Raw genomic sequence first — 21,659 nt, forward strand, 5'->3', positions numbered from 1 at the left:
TGTCTCGGTGCTTTTCCAGTCACAATGATGTTTAAAATCTTTTGAAGCTGACAGATCGGGCAAACATTTCTCCTTCTAGATTCAAAGGCCGATGATATCCAGGCCGTGATGAAGCAAGTGACTCAGTGAGATTGGGATGTGGCGTTTCCTCCTCTTCTAATATCCTGGAAAAACAATTTTCAAAAAAATTTTCATCAGAGTCAGTACAGGATAGAAATTCAGAACAGACAATTCTAGTTTCTATCGAACATTCTTTCCTCTCTCATTCCCCAAAAGCTGTAAATCTCCATCCCACACACTCTCCCTCCATTCTCACTCTGCTGTATCTAATATTCACCCTCCCAATTCTCCTGAAGGTGCTGATTCCGGCTGACTGACAGATCCATGCTCACCTGATTCCTGACCAGGAACGGAAATCATAACAATGAGGAGCTTGCAGTCGGCCATTCAGCCCATCGAACCTGCTCAACTATTCAATGAGCTCATTGGCCGATTTACCTCAGCACCATTTTCACAAAATATCGCCAAATACCTTGATGCCTTCAATAGCTAGAAACATATTATTCTCGATCCTGAAAATACTTGATGACTAAGGCACGGTGGCACAGTGATTAGCACTGTTGCTTCAACAACACCAGGAACCCGGGCTCAATTCCTGGCTTGAGCCACTGTCCTGTGCGGAGTCTGCACATTCTCCCTGTGTCTGCATGGGTTTCCTCCGGGTGCTCCGGTTTCCTCCCACAAGTCCGGAAACACTTTGTTCGGTGAACTGGATATTCTCAATTCTCCTTCAGTGTACCCAAACAGGTGCCGGAGTGTGGCCACCAGGGGCTTTTCACAGTAACTTCATTGCAGTGTTAATGTAAGCCTACTTCTGACAATAAAGATTATTATTATGTTGTCAATATCCCTTGTTCCGTTCTGTACCCATTTGTTACTCTGTTGCATTCATTGGTTAAAAAATGATTTTAAAAATAACAATTTATAAAATGTGTCCAACTCATCCGTGAATATATTCAATGACCCCCACACCCCACTGGCCCCTTTGGAAGAGAAATTCCGAGCCGAATATCCCTCTGAGGGAAGAGATGACTGGAAATATATAACGTAGCCACAGTACAATATTACCAACTGGAAAAATATAAATGCACTTTATTACAAAACCATCAATAATATATCTAATATGTACCATTTAAAACACTAGATATATCTCTATCCTACATTAATTTATTATTCCCTTAAATGTCAGCCATCTCCTGGGGAAACCAGTCCTTTAATTGAGAACATTAGGAAAGAGACCATTCTTTTAGCCAGGCAAATAAATGTGTCAAGCTGAGGGAACAAAGGATGCCGGATGCCAATGTCTTTACGAGGGAGAGGGCAGCACGGTGGCGCAGTGATTAGCCCTGTGCCGAGGTCCCAGGTTCGATCCCAGCGCTGGGTCACTGTCCGTGTGGAGGTTTGCACATTCTCCCCGTGTTTGCGTGGGTTTCACCCCCACAACCCAAAGATGTGCAGGGTAGGTAGATTGGCCATGCTAAATTGCCCCTTAATTGGAAAAAAATGAATTGAGTGCACTAAATTTATTTTTTAAAAGCGGGAGAGAGAGACCTGGGCCAAGCTTCCTTTCCCTTCAGTTGCTGCAAGTCACTAATTGACGGTCAGAATGAGAAAAGAAACTGAAAGGGGGAGAAAAGAAAGTGTTTTACTCACAGATGTTGGAGACAGGAGGAAGTTTCAGTCTATGTGAGGCCCCAGTTTGGATGGTGGAAGAGAATCCTTCCGGTTCATCAACTCTTGCCATTGCACAAAACCTTCCGGCCGATGCGCGGTGACGTCTCAGGGTTCCAGTGCGCAGGCCCGGCGCGCGGACACAGAAGCTTCGCCCCATTCATTGTTCCCCCTCCTCAAGACAAGGTTTCCAGGCAACCGGCTGACAGCTCCGGCCAGAGCGAGAAGCCTCTCAGTGATTTCCCCACCCTCCGTGCCGGGACTGCGCATGTCCAAGAGGGAGGAGAGGCTGCGCATGTGCGAGGGGAAGCTCATCCCCTGACCTTCCTGGTGAGGTGTTGACCAATGGGAAGAGTGGGAGGACAGGATGGACTCTGGTCCTCCAGCCAATCAGCGTGGGCTTTGTGGGAATGAAGATTGAGCTTCACACAGATTGAAACTCCCTCCTGCCTCCAATCTATGTGAGTAAAACACTTTCTTTTCTCCCTCTTTCCATTTCTTTTCTTATTCTGACCTTCAATTGGTCACTTGCAGCAACTGAAGGGAAAGGAAGTGAATCCAGGGAGGGTGCAGATTCTGGAAAGGTTGGCCCAGGTCTCTCTCTCTTAAAGACATTGACACCCTTTGTTTCCTCAGCTTGTTACATTTATTTGTCTGGCCAAAGGGATGGTCTCTTTCCTAATATTCACAATTAAAGGACTGGTTTCTCCAGGAGATGGCTGACATTTAAGGGACAGTAAATTAATATCGGACAGAGATATGTCTAATGTTGTCATATGGTACACATTAGATATATTGTTTATGGTTCTGTACTAAAGTACATTTATCATTATTTTTAGTCTTGTAATATATAAAGGAACATAGGAATTAGGAGCAGAAGTGGACATTTCAGCCCTTCAAGCCTGTTCCGCCATTCAACCAGATCATGGATCTTCCTAGTCTGAAATTCACCTCCAGACCAGTTCCCCATATCCCTTTAACCTGTGATTTAAGTCAGAAATATATCTATCTCCTTCTTGAAACCATTTAATGACTCAGACTCTGCCACGCTATGCAGCAGTGAGTTCCACAAATTCACCACCTTCTAAACTCCAGCGGGTATAAACCCAAACTGTTCAATCTCTCCTCATACGTCAACCGTTTCATCCCTGGAATCAATCTGGTGAGCGTCCTCTGAACTGCCTCCAATGCTACCACATCCACCAGATTACTCCAGATGTGGTCTTACCAACACCCGATACAATTGCAACAATACGTCTCTACTTTTATTCTCAGGTCCTTTTGCAATAAATGCTAAAACTGCATTTGCCTTTTTATTGAATGTTGTACCAGCATACTGACTTTCTGCGATTCATGAACAAAGGCACCCAGATCCCTCTGCCCAGAAGCATTTTGAATCTGCTTTTGATTCCAATAATTTGCCTTTTGATCTTTTTGGCCAAAATGAATAATCTCATACTTATGTACAGAATGTCCAATTCACCCAGCACGTCTTTCAGGACTTGTGGGAGGAAAGTGGAGCGCCCGGAGGAAACCCATACAGACACGGGGAGAACGTGCAGTCTGCGCACAACAGTGACATGCGGGAACCGAACCCATGGCGCTGATGCTGTGAAGCAACAGTGCTAACCACTGTGCTAACATGCATTGTCCTCTAAAGGGCTCACGTTTACTTTAGATATTCTCTTGCTCTTTATTTACTTACTGGTATCAGGTGTATTTTGGTATCAGGTGTTTATATTTTCTGCTAGTTTCCTTTTGTAGTTCATCTTAGCTCTTTTGATTTTATTTTTAGTGCCTTTTGTTGAATGTTCAAGTTCTCCCAATCCTCCAGCTTACCAGTAGCTTTTGCAGTATGGTATGCCACAGCTTTTTACCTTTATGTCCTCTTTGACTTCCTTGTTTAGCCATGGGACGTTTTCGCCCTTTTACAATTTGTCTTCCTCTCAGGAATATACAATATGCTTTAATTGAGAGCTAATAATTAACTTTATTAGTGTCACATGTAAGCTTACATTGACACTGCAATGAAGTTACTGTGAAAACCCCCAGTCGCCACACTCCAGTGCCTGTTTGGTTACACTGAGGGAGAATTCAGAATGTCAAGTTCACCTAAAACACATGTCTTTCGAGACTTGTGGCATGTATCCGGAGCACCCGGAGGAAACCCACGCAGACACGGGGAGAACGTACAGACTCCGCACAGACTGTGACCCAAGCCGGGAATCGAATCCGGGTCCCTGGTGCTGTGGAGCAGCAGTGCTAACCACTGTGCTACCGTGTCGCCCATAGGTCTGCAATATTTTCCTGAACATTCGTCATTGTTCATCCACTGTCTTACCCTCAGTTATTTGTGCCCAGTCTCCTTGAGCCACTCTTTCCTCAGGCCTGTGTAATTACCTCTGCCCAATGCTGTCACTCTAGTATCACACTCTGTCTTTCCTCGCTCAATCTGAATTTGAAATTCTAGCATGCTGTGATCACTCCTTCCAAGAGGATCCTTCATGACAAAGCTGTTTATCAATATTTCTTTGTTACATAATGCTAAATCTAAAATACCCTATTGCTCTATGAAAGCTCCCTCACGGCTACCCTTGCCAATTTGATTAATCCAGACAATATGCATGTTAAAACACCCATGGTTATTATGTATTATGACGTATTCCTCGGGGGCCTGTAAATTACTCCGACCAAGGAGTTTTACCCCTTGTTTTTTATTTCCACCTGTATTGGCTCTGCATTTTGGCCCTTAGTGCCAATACAATTTCTTTTTGATGTCATCCTTAACCAATAAAGCAACTCCACCAACTGTTCCATCCTGTCTATCCTTTCGGAATACTGAGTACCCGGGACATTCAACTCCCAGTCCTCCTGCAACCATGTTTCAGTAATCCCCACCAAATCATATCCTCACCAAATCGCATCCCCACCAAATCATATCCCCACCAAATCACATCCCCACCAAATCGCATCCCCACCAAATCGCATCCCCACCAAATCATATCCCCACCAAATCGCATCCCCACCAAATCGCATCCCCACCAAATCATATCCCCACCAAATCATATCCTCACCAAATCATATCCCCACCAAATCGTATCCCCACCAAATCGTATCCCCACCAAATCGTATCCCCACCAAATCGTATCCCCACCAAATCGTATCCCCACCAAATCGTATCCCCACCAAATCGTATCCTCACCAAATCGCATCCCCACCAAATCGCATCCCCACCAAATCGTATCCCCACCAAATCGTATCCCCACCAAATCGCATCCCCACCAAATCATATCCCCACCAAATCATATCCCCACCAAATCATATCCCCACCAAATCATATCCCCACCAAATCATATCCCCACCGAATCATATCCCCACCGAATCATATCCCCACCGAATCATATCCTCACCGAATCGCATCCCCACCAAATCGCATCCCCACCAAATCGCATCCCCACCAAATCATATCCGCACCAAATCATACCCATTTGTCTCTATTTGTGCTGTCAGCTCATTGACCTTGTTCCCAATACTGCGTGCATTAAGGTACAAGGTTTGGAAATATGTCCTCCTGATTTATTTTTGACCTGCAGGATTATGTTGTGCTGTCTGCTTTCCAGACATTCTGTCCTCCTTTATTTTTATTTTTTTATTTAAAAAAAAATAAATTTAGATTACCCAATTATTTTTTCCAATTAAGGGGCAATTTAGCGTTGTCAATCCACCTACTCTGCACATTTTTGGGTTGTGGGGGCGAAACCCACGCAGACACGGGGAGAATGTGCAAACTCCACACGGACAGTGACCCAGAGCCGGGATCGAACCTGGGACCTCAGCGCCGTGAGGCGGTTGTGCTAACCACTAGGCCACCGTGCTGCCCCTGTCCTTCTTTATTGATCTCTGATAACACTCATCCCCTTCCCAACTTTCACTCTCACAGTCATGTCCTCATCTTACGTTTTATTTGTTTACGTTTCCTTTCACCTCTGTCATTGTTAGACTGGCCCTGTCTGTTCATGCTATTAACCACTACCTTCCCCTCACCTGCTGTCCTGCTACTTTGGTTCCCACCTCCCTGCTATTTTCGTTTAAACCCTCCCGAGTGGCACTAGCAAATCTCCCTGTAAGAATATTGGTGCCCCCCCAGTTTGGATGCAACTGTCCTTTTTGAACAGATCCCACCTGCCCCGGAAGAGTTCCCAATGATCTGAAAATCTGCCGCCCTCCCTCCTGCACCAGCTCTTTAGCCACATGTTCAGCTGTACTATTTTCCTCTTTCTTGCCTCACTACCACGTCATTACCACTATTGAAATCTTTAACATCCGAGTAAGACTTTTTGACTGAAAGAAGCGTAACAGTTAACAACACAGTTGGCCTGTTCCCCCCTTTTGCCCATTTTACCCAATTTTTTTAATGGCCTATAGATGACTGGCCACGATTCTGGAGCATGAAATAGGTTTGCCCCTTGGTGATGCTTTACTTGCTCCGGTTCCCATTCTTTCAACCTGGGGGGATAGGTAGTTTAAACTCTGGTATCACTATCCCTTAGTCCAGGCTGTTTCAGTTTGCAGGAGTTACAACAGTTCTTAAACAGACATATAACTTACAAATACTTCTACTTTAACTAATTATACAATCAATTTTTGATTTGGGTTGTTTGCCACTGGAGATCGAGTCCTTACTTATACAATTCTAACTTATCTAAACTTATGGCCAAATCCTTCTTGGTTGTCCCCGACAACCCTCAGTACAAATACTGCCAACTTTAATTGTGTTCATAATCATAATCATAACCGTTTATTGTCGCAAGTATGAAGTTACTGTGAAAAGCCTCTAGTCGGCATATTCCAGCGCCTGTTCGGGTGAGCAGGTATAGGAATTGAACCTGTGCTGCTGGCCTTGTTCTACATCAAAATCAGCTGTCTAGCCCACTGAGCTAAACCAGCCTCGGTTCCCAGTTTCCAACATGTGTTACAGTTCGCAAGGTTGCCCGCGGCAGAGCCTTTTACCTTTTAACTTTTTCTCTCTTTCACGTCCGCGACGTGTAGGCTGTCCGTGACAAAGCCTTTTACCCTTTTTAACTGTGGAGTTACTTTCAGGACCTGTGTTTTCACAAACTCTGCTCTCTTTGTTTTAATCTGCAAGCGAAAATGTTTCAAAGATGTACCCAGGTCCTGGAGTACAGAGTCTTACTGATCGCAATATCTGGGCCAGCGGAGCAGAATGTTCTTGACCAAGGCAACCGCTGGGAAAATCCCAAAGTATAAAATTATACTTGTGGCTACTTAGGTTTTTCCCCTCAACCGTCCACCAAGCACTTACAGTCGTCCACTCCAACTGGGGTCAAAATAAGTGATCTCGGTGGAACCTCTAAATTACTGTCGAAATCTTTAACATCCGAGAAAGACTTTTAGACTGAAAGAAGTGTAACCGATAACAACACAGTTAAAGTTAAATGATTTTATTTGTCACAAGGAGAGAGGCCACAAGAATCAATGGTCGCAGCAGGCCCACTCTCGGGAACATGAGGGAGGTAAAGATATTTATACACAATAAGAAACCCATCCCTCCACATTGGTAATTGCTGAGCCTTTCAGTTGGCTTACACAGAGACAAAGGTACAATTCCGATCCACAGGAGGGGTGATCAGATGACGTCAATGTCTACTGCAGTAATTCTACAGAGATGAATATACATCAGCAATACAAAGGCCATGCTAATCGACTGACGTCACTGGCTCCGATGGTACTGTTATTGAACAATGGTGTGTGTGTCACCATACAAACTGAATTGATTTTGTCAAGATATCGATTAAACTCAAGACAATGTTACCAATTTACAAGGGGCCATCTGTCTGTTAACTGAATTAATGAGGTAACAGAAAGCATTTTACAATGAGCCCCTTTAAGACTTGTCATGTATCCCATGATGCTTCAGACGGCCAAGTTAGGTTTCCACACCATCTTCGAGGGCCTGCTGTTTAACTTTCTGCCCAACTCCCTAAATTTACTTTGTAGGACCTCATCTCTTTTCCTGCCTATGTCATTGGTTTCGATATGGACCACGTCCTCTGGCTGTTCACCCTCCCCTTTCAGTGTGTCCTGTGCCATCTCAGAGACATCCTGAGTACTGTAGCTACGTTATATATTTCTGGTCATGGTGTCGTTACCGCACAGAAGGAGGCCATTGCACAACTTGAGAACATGCCAACTCTGTCGAGCAAATTTGTCAGGCTGGAGTGGGTCCCATTCTGGAAGCCTGCAGGATCTATCCAATTCTATTGAGAAATTGTTGATAGGCAGCAAGTTCATAAGAACATAAGAACTAGGAGCAGGAGTAGGCCATCTGGCCCCTCGAGCCTGCTCCGCCATTCAATTAGATCATGGCTGATCTTTTGTGGACTCAGCTCCACTTTCCGGCCCGAACACCATAACCCTTAATCCCGTTATCCTTAATCCCTTTATTCTTCAAAAAACTATCTATCTTTACCTTAAAAACATGTTTGAAGGAGCCTCAACAGCTTCACTGGGCAAGGAATTCCATAGATTCACAACCCTTTGGGTGAAGAAGTTCCTCCTAAACTCAGTCCTAAATCTACTTCCCCTTATTTTGAGGCTATGTCCCCTAGTTCTGCTGTCACCCGCCAGTGGAAACAACCTGCTCGCATCTATCCTATCTATTCCCTTCATAATTTTAAATGTTTCTATAAGATCCCCCCTCATCCTTCTAAATTCCAACGAGTACAGTCCCAGTCAACTCAACCTCTCCTCATAATCCAACCCCTTCAGCTCTGGGATTAACCTAGTGAATCTCCTCTGCACACCCTCCAGCGCCAGTACATCCTTTCTCAAGTAAGGAGACCAAAACTGAACACAATACTCCAGGTGTGGCCGCACTAACACTTTATACAATTGCAACATAACCTCCCTAGTCTTAAACTCCATCCCTCTAGCAATGAAGGACAAAATTCCATTTGCCTTCTTAATCACCTGTTGCACTTGTAAACCAACCTTCTGCGACTCATGCACTAGCACACCCAAGTCTCTCTGAACAGCGGCATGCTTCAATATTTTATCGTTTAAATAATAATCCCGTTTGCTGTTATTCCTACCAAAATTGATAACCTCATATTTGTCAACATTGTATTCCATCTGCCAGACCCTAGCCCATTCATTTAACCTATCCAAATCCCTCTGCAGACTTCCAGTATCCTCTGCACTTTTCGCTTTACCACTCATCTTAGTGTCATCTGCAAACTTGGACACATTGCCCTTGGTCCCCAACTCCAAATCATCTATGTAAATTGTGAACAATTGTGGGCCCAACACGGATCCCTGAGGGACACCACTAGCTACTGATTGCCAACCAGAGAAACACCCATTTATCCCAACTCTTTGCTTTCTATTATTTAACCAATCCTCTATCCATGCTACTACTTTACCCTTAATGCCATGCATCTTTATCTTATGCAGCAACCTTTTGTGTGGCACCTTGTCAAAGGCTTTCTGGAAATCCAGATATACCACATCCATCGGCTCCCCGTTATCTACTGCACTGGTAATGTCCTCAAAAAATTCCACTAAATTAGTTAGGCATGACCTGCCCTTTACGAACCCATGCTGCGTCTGCCCAATGGGACAATTTCGATCCAGATGCCTCGCAATTTCTTCCTTGATGATAGATTCCAGCATCTTCCCTACTACCGAAGTTAAGCTCACTGGCCTATAATTTCCTGCTTTCTGCCTACCTCCTTTTTTAAACAGTGGCGTCACGTTTGCTAATTTCCAATCCACCGGGACCACCCCAGAGTCTAGTGAATTTCGGTAAATTATCACTAGTGCATCTGCAATTTCCCTAGCCATCTCGTTTAGCACTCTGGGATGCATTCCATCAGGGCCAGGAGACTTGTCTACCTTTAGCCCCATTAGCTTGCCCATCACTCCCTCCTTAGTGATAACAATCCTCTCAAGGTCCTCACCTGTCATAGCCTCATTTCTATCAGTCGCTGGCATGTTATTTGTGTCTTCCACTGTGAAGACCGACCCAAAAAACCTGTTCAGTTCCTCAGCCATTTCCTCATTTCCCATTATTAAAACTCCAGGATAAAACTTCAGGATCATGATCAACCACAACCCCCTGTATCTTCAACAACTGAAATAATCCTATAAATTAGTCCAGTAATAGAGACACATTTCCGTTAGGCTAGCAACCTGCATGAAGATTTTCCGATCTCTGTGTCCAGGACAGGAAGCAGTGAGCAGGGATCTGTCAATCAGCCTGAATCAGCACCTTCAGGAGAATTGGGAGGGTGAATATTAGATACAGCAGAGTGAGAATGGAGGGAGAGTGTGTGGGATGGAGATTTACAGATTTTGAGGCATGAGAGAGGAAAGAATGTTCCATAGAAATGAGAATTGTCTGTTCTGAATTTCTATCCTGTACTGACAGTGGTAACTTTTGTAAACTCCTTTTACAGGATGTTAAAAAAGGAAGAATTACAGACAGAAATCTCAAACGTAACCTCTCAATCTGACAGAGTCACCAGATTTCTTGGGATCTGAATATCATCGGCCTTTGAATCTAGAAGGAGAAATGTTTGCCCGATCCGTCTGCTTCAAAGGATTTTAACCATCGATGTGACTGGAAAAGCACCGATACACACACACACCCGAGTGAGAGTGTTCCAAAGCACTGACTGTGGAAAGAGCTTTAACCAGTTACACAGCCTGAAGAAATACTACACCATTCACAGCGGGGAGGGACCGTACACATGTTCTGTGTGTGGTCAAGGCTTCAGTTGTCCAATCTGCAGAGACACAAGCTGACCGGAAACATGGGGAAACGGTGGAAATGTGGGGACTGTGGGAAGGGATTCCGAGCCCCATCAGAGCTGGAAGTTCATCGACAGATTCACACTGGGGAGAGGCCATTCACCTGCTCTCAGTGCGGAAAGGGATTCACTCAATTGTCCACCCTGTAGACACACCAGCGAGTTCACACTGGGGAGAAGCCGTTCAGCTGCTCTCAATGTGGGAAGGAATTCAGTGATTTCTCCAACCTGCAGAAACACCAGCGAATTCACTCTGGGGAGAAACCATTCACCTGCTCTCAGTGTGGGAAGGAATTCACTGAATTATCCCACCTGCAGAAACATCAGCGAGTTCACACTGGGGAGAAGCCATTCACCTGCTCTCAGTGTGGGAAAGGATTCAGTCGTTTACCCAACCTGCAGAGACACCAGAAAGTTCACATTGGGGAGAAGCTGTTCACTTCTCAATGTGGGAAGGGATTCTGTGTTTCCTCGTACCTGCTGAGACACCAACAAGTTCACAATTGATTACAGGCGTTGGATTCGCTGTTATTGTTTCTGCTTCAATTACATCCAGGACTGCATTTTGTTCATTCTGTTAGTTGGTCAATGGGGAGGGTCTGAGGGTTTCTTTCTGCTGGACTGGCCTATTTCATGACTATCTCAGTGGACTTCAACATTCACAAGGTTCGCAGAGTGAAAATTGGAAGATATTTAGTTCATATTTCTGTTTGGAATCCCCAATGCCTGCCACGTTGCCATGGAGATGGGTGATGGTGATTACCTGGTTCTTTTGTTTCATTCATTTGGGTGTTTTTCACAGCAGAAAACCATCAGGGTATGAGAGGTAGGTTGTCTGAGGTGGCCTCGGAAACTACATTAAGTGGTCTGATGGGAGGTGGACAATAGCTAATATTTATGGAATTACTACATATTTACAAATGGGACAGTTTGCTCAGTTGGCTGGATGGCTCGATCGTGATGCGGACATTTCGAAGTAACAAACTCAATCTCATAACACAACACAAACAGTCGCGGGGCACAAGGCCTCGATACAATACGACCGTTTCAGAGCCAAGTAACCACAAGGCACAAAGGCCTTGGTACATGTTTTAACAGTAACGTGCCAAATATAGAAACAATCACAGGGCACCAAGGCCTCATTACACCTTTACAATTCACAAATTAAAGTCAATCACAGAGCACAGAGGCATAGCAAACGTTACTATGATATAACAAAAGGAAACAATGGCAATACAGTAACAGAAGTTATCAACATTCAAATAAAGCACAGAGGAACAGCACGAGAGCAAGTCGAAAGAAAACTCGACTAAATGCAAAGAACTGCTCATATTCATGCTCAGCATCCTCTGTCACCCCCTCGAAAGGGGCAGAGCCAAGAAACCACGAGGCACAAAGGCCTAAATATATTACAAACCTACAATCATATAAACAGTCGCGGGGCACAAGGCCCCGATGCAATACGACCGTTCCAAACAAAATATAACACCACAAGGCACAAAAGGCCTAGATACATGTTTTCACAGTAACGTGCCAAATATAGAAACTATCACAGGGCACGAAGGCCTCAATACACCTTTAAAATTCACAAATTGAAATCAATCATAAGGCATAGGTGCATAGCATAATATTATAATAATATGGCAAAAGGAAACAGTGACAATACAATAACAACAAAAGTTCATCAACATTTAAATAGAGAAACACAGAAAGAAAACGAATAGAAGGAAAATTCAGCTAAATGCAAACAGCTGCTCATGTTCGCACTCAGCACCCTCTGTCTGTCACCCCCCGAAAGGGGTACCCCAGTTTACTCAGACATTAGTCCCAAGCCACTAGCCAGAAAAGCGGCTACCATTCGTACCCCTCCCCTCCCCGTCCCCCCCTCTCGGCAGACATTACATCGGAGGAAAGGCTCCTCCCGCAAGGAGCACAGACCGCCGGAAAGAGTCACCTCCGGGCGTGGTAGAGGAGAGAGGGTGCCTCCATCAAGGAACCATGGAAAACCTACTCAACTGGCAAGGAGCTAGTGATAACAGGCCAGCTCACAGCATTCATCAGTAAAAGTAACAGTACAGTCACAAACAACAATGTAATATTGAAAACACCCACTAAACACGAAAGACATCAGGAATTATATATAATCACCCCCTGTTTCTCAGTCAACCCGAAACAACCATCCTGAACCAGCTGCCAGAAATCCAGCAAGCAGCCAGTTCATTCATCGCCCGTCCACCCCCCTCCACCCAGCCCGGCAGTCTACACACCGGAGGAAAGGCCCCCCTCGCTAGGAGCACAGACCAATGGAGAGAGTCACATCCGGGCGTGGCAGGGGAGAGAGGGTTCCTCCATCATGGAACCCGCCGAAAGGCACGGGACCATCAGGAGGCAGAGCAATTTAACATTGTAAAACAAAAGAGTAAGGAAGCAAAAAACCACGGGAAGTAAAGTTGTCTGTCGTAGGCAAAAAATAAAATTCTAATCCAACACCAAAACTCATAATCACACCATGCAGTATTCAAAGAAAAGTTCACTAAAGTCCACATTTCATAACGTGAGCTTTGGCCACAAAACTTAACAGCCAAAGCTCACGAAAAGTCCACAAAATCCACAAAGTCCACAAATGTCGACGGCTCGGAGAAAACCCCAGGTAGTCCCTCCAAAGTAGGCAACAGTCAGTAAAAGGCACGAAAGTCCCAGAGTCAATCCCGACGGTCCAAAGTGCCATAAGAATTCCAACCGGGACCCGAATCCGACCTGCCGCCTCTGGGAACGTATCCAGCTGACCTCCTTCCTCCATTCCGCAAGCCACGAACACCGACCCTGCCTTCCGAGAGCTTGCGTTTGATGGAACAGCGCAGAGGGAGCCCCACTCCTCTCTCTCTCGGGGTCAGTGCTCCGACAGGCTTTGTAGTTCAATGAAGCGTCCATGAAACGCCGCCCGAACCGCAGCGGCAGCCTCAGTCACCCCTTCCTCCGTACTGCCTGATTTGGAAGAAGGAAAGTGGGAAGAAATGCCGGCTGGGAGGCAGGGGCTCCAGTTTAAACAGTCTCCGGCACCGAGGGCTCGGCACAGCAGCTTCCCCGGGAAAGGTGCACCCTCGGGGCCGGTCCTCTCCCCTTCCCTCGGGGACCGGGAGCGATGGGGACCGAGCCGCCACTCCACCCCATCCAGAGGTTTCCAGGCAACCGGCTGACAGCTCCGGCCAGAGCGAGAAGCCGCTCGGTGATCTCCCCTCCCCCGGTCCGGGACTGCGCATGTCCAAGAGTGAGGAGAGGCTGCGCATGTGCAAGGGAAAGCCCACCCCCTGACCTTCCTGCTGAGGTGTTGACCAATGGGAAGAGTTAGGACCGGAAGGACTGTGCACCTCCAGCCAATCAGCGCGGGCTTTGTGTGGATGAAGATTCAGCTTCACACAGACTGAAACTTCCTTCTGTCTCCAACATCTGGGAGTAAAACACTTTATTTTCTCCCCCTTTCCATTTCTTTCCTCATTCTCACCTTCAATTGGTCACTTGCAGCAACTGAAGGGAAAGGAAGTGAATCCAGGGAGGGTGCAGACTCTGGAAAGCTTTGCCCAGGTCTCTCTCCCTCTCTGAAAGACATTGACATCCTTTCCTCCCTCAGCTTGACACATTTATTTGTCTGCCTAAAGGAATGGTCTCTTTCATAATATCCACAATCCCACTATCCCCTGACGCTCTCAGTGCCATCGCCAACGGTTCTATAGCCAGGGAAAACAGCAGTGGGGAGAGTGGGCGCCCGTGCCTCGTCCCCCAGTGCAACCTGAAATAATCTGAACTCAACCGGTTTGTCCGTATAAATGCCACCGGTGCCTGGTATAACACCCGGACCCAGTCCAGAAAACCTGCCCAAATCCAAACCGCCCCAGGACCTCCCACAAATAGTCGCACTCCACTCGATCAAAGGCCTTCTCTGCATCCATTGCAACCACCACCTCTACCTATCGTCCCTCTGGGGGTATCATGATCACATTGAGTAGCCTCCTGATGTTGGCTGCCAAATGTCCCCCTTCAAAAACCCCGTCTCGTCCTCCCCTATCACTCCTGGGATACAATCCTCTATTCTCGAGGCCAAGATCTTAGCCAACATTTAGCAGGGAGATCGGTCTCTAAGACCCACATTGTTCCGGGTCCTTTTCCTACTTCACAAATGAGGGATATCGAATCCTGTGTCAACGTTGGGGTCCACTGCCCGCTCCCTTGCCTCGTTAAAATCCCTTACGTCAATACCCCAATACCCCCGAGAATTTCTTATAAAATTCCACCGGGTACCTGTCCGGACCCTTGCCCAATTGCATCGCCTCCAGCCCCTCCACCGCTTCTGCAGCTCAATTGGGTCCCCAGGGCCTTCACCAGCTCCTCATCCCCCTTTGGGAACTCCAATCCCTCTATAAATCGCCTCCGCCCCGCAGGGGGTTCCGACTCGTACAGCTTGCTATAGAAGTCCCTAAACAACCCATTCACCCTCGCCAGGTCCAAGACCATATTCCCACCTGCGTCCTTCACTTTCCCGATCTCCCTCGCAGCCTCCTGTTTCCTCAACTGGTGCGCTCGCATCCTGCTCACCTTCTTCCCCATACTCATACACCGCCCCTCTCACCCTTATCAACTGCCCCGCCGCCGCTGTTCTGTTCCAGGGACAGGGTCACTTTCTGATTTAAGGGGACAGGATCTCTGTTCTGTTCCAGGGACAGGGTCACTTTCTGATTAAAGGGACAGGATCTCTGTTCTGTTCCAGGGACAGGGTCACTTTCTGATTAAAGGGACAGGATCTCTGTTCTGTTCCAGGGACAGGGTCACTTTCTGATTAAAGGGACAGGATCTCTGTTCTGTTCCAGGGACAGGGTCACTTTCTGATTAAAGGGACAGGATCTCTGTTCTGTTCCAGGGACAGGGTCACTTTCTGATTAAAGGGACAGGATCTCTGTTCTGTTCCAGGGACAGGGTCACTTTCTGATTAAAGGGACAGGATCTCTGTTCTGTTCCAGGGACAGGGTCACTTTCTGATTAAAGGGACAGGATTTCTGTTCTGTTCCAGGGACAGGGTCTCTCTCTGATTAAAGGGACAGGATCTCTGTTCTGTTCCAGGGACAGGGTCACTTTCTGATTAAAGGGACAGGATCTCTGTTCTGTTCCAGGGACAGGGTCACTTTCTGATTAAAGGGACAGGATCTCTGTTCTGTTCCAGGGACAGGGTCACTTTCTGATTAAAGGGACAGGATCTCTGTTCTGTTCCAGGGACAGGGTCACTTTCTGATTAAAGGGACAGGATCTCTGTTCTGGCGAGGGTGTGACCGGGGGGGGGACGGGGGGGGTGGGGGACAGACCCGGCCATTTATTTTATAGAGACCGGGGGTTTTACGTGGCGTGGCAGCCAACCCCTCAGCGGTCGCAACATCGGTGAGGGGGCTGCGCCGATTTTTTTTCCATGTAAAACTGCACAGATCCTCCGCACTCAGCCTCGGAATTGGAGAATTTGGCTCAGGATCTCTCACTGATTAAAGGGACAGGGGGCGGGATTCTCCTCTTGCCGACGGCAATTTTGTAATCAGCGATCAGGCAGAGAATTCCATTTTCCGACCGAATCGGGGGTGGCGGCAGTTTTTGGATGCTCCACACCCTCCAAAACGGCATCATTGAGGAGTACGGCGCATGCCATTGGGACGGCCTCAGGATGTTAGCTGAAGGCCCTCCCCCGATGCTCTGCCCCTGATGGGCCGAGTGCCCGACCGCGTAGTTGACGTGTGGGCCCAGCCGTGCGGGAACCCGCGTGGCGGCTGCGGACTGTGTCCTGCGGCTCCACAGTCGGCGAGGGGGGGGGGGGGTTCAGCGAGGGCCCAGGGGTGGCGAGGGGAGGTCCAGAGGGGCACTATCTGGCAGGTCATATTTACTTGCTATAAATATGGCACCTAATAAGGTTGCCTTTCTTAATCTGAATATGAATAGGATATGCTTTCAGAGTCGCCAGGCATCAAATGATACCGCCACAAGGTTCAACCGGATATCGATCAAAGACCCAAACAACCAGTTTGTTAGTTCAAGATCAATAATACTTTATTTACACACAAGATTAACTTACACATGCAACATAAACACTACGAGCTAAATTACATCCATCACCATGACAACCTATACTTAACTTCAGGCACCCGGCTTATGTCAGAGGAACAGTGGCCTTTGTTCGAATCTGAATCTGCTGGGTCTGGAGAAGTAACTGTGGTTCAGCTGGGCTCACCCGTTGGTAGCGAGCGTTGAACTTGAACTTGCTTCTGGTCGTGGTGCTGAAGATGGAGTCAGACGTTGCCGGAGCGCCAGGTCCAAAAGAGACCGAACACATGGCAGTGTCTCTCTTTATCCTTGGGGGGTTTCACGCTCTTTTGGGCGGTCCTTGGGTTTGAACCCAATAATTGGGCAGTCCTCGATCACTGCCTTCGATCTGAGCCAATAAAGGGGCGGGGTGCCTTGATGGCTGGGCGTGTCCTAAGCGGTCATTGACCTTGGTTGTTTATGCTTCCTGAGTAAAGGGAGTGGCGCCGATGTGTCTGGAATTGTATCGGATACCTGAGTACCAGTTCCTTTGTCTGAGGGAAATGGGTCATTAGCATGCAAATCGGCTGAGGGGTTCCATCCTGTCTGGTTCTGCTACAAATATCCATTTAGGCTGTGAGCCTGCCTGAATCTCACATTGGCCATATTTCCCTTGAGGTTTTGCAAATGTCCATGTTTCTTTGTAAGTGGCTATCCCAGGTGGCGACACCACCAAACACCCTTTCGCTCTGTGATCCTCGTGAAAGTTGAAGCCAGGAATTCACAACATGGCTCAATGATCATCAGCCCACTGGAGGCAAATTTGGGAGACCAACCAGTCCAGTAGGAAGAAACCCTCCGCCCATCCCTATTGATCAACTGACAGAATTAACACAATGCAGTCCTGGATGCAATTGAGAGCAGAACAACGGAATCCAACCCCTGTAATCAATTGTGAACTTGGTGTGTGAGCATTTGCGATGAAACTCAAAATCTCTCCCACACTGAGAGCAGATTAACGACCTCTCCCCGGTGAGCACCCGGCGGTGTCTCCATAGTTGGGATGGATCACTGAATATCTCACTTACTCAGAGCAGGTGAACGGCCTCTCCCCGTGTGAACTCGCTGGTGTGTCCGCAGGTTGGATAACTGAGTGAATCCCTTACCACACTGAAAGCAGGTGAAAGGCCTCTCCCCAGTGTGAACTTGCTGATGTTTCCGTAGGGTGGATGAATAACTGAATCCCTTCCCACACTGAGAGCAGGTGAACGGCCTCTCCCCAGTGTGAACTTGCTGGTGACTCCGTAGGTGGGATAACTGAGTGAATCCCTTCCCACACTGAGAGCAGATGAACGGCCTCTCCCCAGTATGAACTCGCTGGTGTGACCGCAGTTCCGACAACTGAGTGAATCTCTTCCCACATTGAGAGCAGGTGAATGGCTTCTCCCCAGTGTGAACTCTCTGGTGTGTCTGCAGGGTAGATAACCGAGTGAATCTCTTCCCACACTGAGAGCAGGTGAACGGCCTCTCCCCAGTGTGAACTCGCTGGTGTCTTTGCAGGTTGGATAAGTAAGTAAATCCCTTCTCACACTGAGAGCAGGTGAACGGCCTCTCCCCAGTGTGAACTCGCTGGTGTCTTTGCAGGTCAGATAATTGAATGAATCCTTTTCCACACTGAGAGCAGGTGAACGGCCTTTCCCCAGTGTGAATGCGCCGATGAATTTCCAGCACAGACGGTGCTGTGAATTCCCTCCCACAGTCCTCACATTTCCATGGTTTCTCCATGTTTTGGGTCTCCTCGTGTCTGTCCAGTTCAGACAATCAGTTGAGGCTTTGTCCACACACACAACACGTGTACGGTCTCTCCCCGCTATGAATAGTGCAATGTTTTTTCAGACTATGTAACTGGTTGAAGTTCTTTCCACAGTCAGCGCTCTGGAACACTCTCACTCGGGTGTTTTTCCAGTCACAATGATGTTTAAAATCTTTTGAAGTTGACAGATGAGGCCTTTAGATTCGAAGGCCAATGATATTCAGGTTCCAAGGAATTGAGAGACTGTCAGATCCAGACGACTTGTATTAGATTTCTGTCTGTAATTTGTCCTCTTCGAATCTCCTGTTAAAACAATTTACAAAAGGCATCACTGTCAGTACTGGATAGAAATTCAGAACAAACAATTCTAGTTTCTATGGAACTTTCTTTTCTCTTGCATTCTGCAACATCTGTAAATCTCCATCCCTCACACTCTCCCTCCATTTTCACTCTGCTGTACCTAATATTCACCCTCCCAATTCTCCTGAAGGTGCTGATTCAGGCTGATTGACAGACCCATGCTCCCTGCTTCGTGTCCTGGACACAGGGACCATAACACATCGGAGCTGCAGTCGGCCATTCGAACCTGCTCAACCATTCAATGGGATCATTGGCTGATCTACCTCAGCACCATTTTCCAACACTATCCCCCATATCCCTCGATATCTTCACTCCCTTGAAACGTTATCAATCTCTGTCTTGAAAATACTTGATGACTGAAGTTCCACAGTCCTCTGGGGTAGAGAATTCCAAATGCTGACAGGGGGAGTGAGGGGAAGATGTGTTTGGTGGTGGAATCATGCTGGAGTTGGCAGAACTGGTGGAGGATGATTTCTTCAATGCGGAGGCTGGTGGGGTGAAAAGTGAGGACAGTGGGGATTCTATCCTGGTTCTGGGAGAGAGGAGTGAGGGGGAGGGCAGAGGGGTGGGAGATGGGTCGGACACGGTTAAGGAAGAATGAAGACATGTCAGCAGCACCATTTTGGAAAGTGGCATCAACGGAACAGATGAGACGGAGGTGAAGGAACTGAGAGAATGGGATGGAGTCCTTACAGGATGTGGGGTGTGAAGTGCTGTAGTCGACGTAGCTGTGGGAGTCGGTAGGTTTGTAATGGATATTAGTGGGCTGTCTATCTCAGAAATTGAAATAGAAAGGTCAATGAAGGAAAGGTCAATGAAGGAAAGGGAAGTGTTGGAGATAGACCATGTGGAGGTGATCGAGGGGTGCAAACCGGAAGCAAAATTAATATATTTTTCCAGGCTTTGCAGAACACCTCCGGTCCATCCGCAAGCAGTTACCAGACCTTCCTGTCGCTTGCCATTTCAACTCAGCTTCCTGCTCTCAGTCCACATGTCCGTCCTTGGCCTGCTGCAATGTTCAGGTGAAGCCCAGTGCAAAACAGTACAGCACAGTACGGCCCTCAATGTTGTGCCGAGCCATGATCACCCTACTCAAACCCACGTATCCACCCTACACCCGTAACCCAACAACCCCCCCCCCCCTTAACCTTACTTTTATTAGGACACTACGGGCAATTTAGCATGACCAATCCACCTAACCCACACATCCTTGGACTGTGGGAGGAAACCGGAGCACCCGGAGGAAACCCACGCACACAGGGGGAGGACGTGCAGACTCCACACAGACAGTGACCCAGCCGGGAATCGAACCTGGGACCCTGGAGCTGTGAAGCATTTATGCTAACCACCATGCTACCCTGCTGCCCCTGGAGGAACTGGAGGAACAGCACCTCATCTTCCGATTAGGCATGTTACACCCTTCCGGACTTAGCACTGAGTTCAACAACTTCAGACTCTCCACCACCTTTACCCCATTTTTATCTATCAATTTATTTTTGTTTTAATTTCTTCCATTGATCGTTTTTTTCCCTCGCCATTATTCTCCTCCCCTCCCCCCATTCCAACTATTTCAAGTTGCCCTTTACACACTGTTCACCTTTATTCTGCCATTCACACATTCTAACCTTTTTATGTATCACTATCAGCACCCTTCTTAGTCTTAATTACCACCATTTGCATTCCTTTTATCTTCTGTTCTCGACATCTTTGTCCATACCTCCACCTATTGCTGGCCCCTATCCAGCCCCACCGCTCCATTCCATCCCTCCCCCACTACAGTACAAATCTGACCCCATTTCCAGTTCTCTCTAATTGTCACAAAGAGTCATCCAGACTCAAAACATTAGTTACCTTTTCATAGATTATCACAGAATTTACAGTGCAGGAGGCCATTCAGCCGATCGAGTCTGCACTGGCTCTTGGAAAGAGTACCCTACCCAAGGTCAACACCTCCACTCTGTCCCCATAACCCAGTAACCCCACCCAACACTAAGGGCCATTTTGGACACTAAGGGAAATTTAGCATTACAAATCCACCTAACCTGCATATCTTTGGACTGTGGGAGGAAACTGGAGCACCCGGAGGAAACCCATGCACACACGGAGAGAACGTGCAGACTCCGCACAGACAGTGACCCAAGCCGGAATCGAACCTGGGACCCTGGAGCTATGAAGCAATTGTGCTATCCACAATGCTACCGTGCTGCCCACAGACTTTTCTCTCCACAGATGCTGTCAGACCTTCTGAGATTGTCCAGTATTTTCTGTTTTTGTTTAAGATTCCAGCATCCAGAGTAATTTGTTTTCATGATAATATCTAATCTGTACCATGTAAAATCACTAGACATATCTCCGTCTGTCACTTATTTACTGTCCCTTTAAATTTTAGCCAACTCTAATAATAATAATCTTTATTGTCACAAGTAGGCTTACATTAACACCGCAATGAAATTATTGTGAAAAGCCCCGAGTCGCCACATTCCGGCGCCTGTTATAGAATTTACAGTGCAGGAGGCCATTCAGCCCATCGAGTCTGCACCGGCTCTTGGAAAGAGCACCGAAGGCCACACCTCCACCCTATCCCCATAACCCAGTAACCCCACCCAACACTAAAGGCAATTTTGGACACTAAGAGCAATTTAGCATTGCCAATCCACCTAACCTGCACATCTTTGGACTGTGGGAGGCACCCGGGGGAAATCCATGCACACAAGGGGAGAACGTGCAGACTCCGCACAGACAGTGACCCAAGCCGGGAATCGAACCTGGGACCCTGGAGCTGTGAAGCAATGGTACCAACCACTATGCTACCGTGCTGTTCGGGTACACAGAGGGAAAATTCAGAAAATTACCAGACAGTACATCTTTCAGGA

The 21,659-nt window shown here is 47.2% G+C and overlaps 2 protein-coding genes across 4 annotated transcripts in view; one reads left to right on the top strand and one right to left on the bottom strand.

Moving 5' to 3' along the window:
* Window positions 1–21,659, top strand: part of LOC119951818 (zinc finger protein 239-like) — a 295,099-nt gene that overhangs the window by 124,613 nt on the left and 148,827 nt on the right. The window lies entirely within an intron of this gene.
* The window catches only part of LOC119951839 (zinc finger protein 214-like), a 30,750-nt gene continuing 25,542 nt past the window's right edge, over window positions 16,452–21,659 (bottom strand). For all 3 annotated transcript variants that reach the window (XM_038775213.1, XM_038775211.1, XM_038775212.1), the window contains one exon: window positions 16,452–18,729. In XM_038775213.1, the coding sequence (XP_038631141.1) occupies window positions 17,694–18,398 (705 nt within the window). In that variant the 5' untranslated portion in view covers window positions 18,399–18,729 and the 3' untranslated portion in view covers window positions 16,452–17,693. The remainder of the gene's footprint in view (window positions 18,730–21,659) is intronic.

Source organism: Scyliorhinus canicula, chromosome 17, assembly GCF_902713615.1.
Source record: "Scyliorhinus canicula chromosome 17, sScyCan1.1, whole genome shotgun sequence".
NCBI classification, from domain to species: Eukaryota; Metazoa; Chordata; class Chondrichthyes; order Carcharhiniformes; family Scyliorhinidae; genus Scyliorhinus; species Scyliorhinus canicula.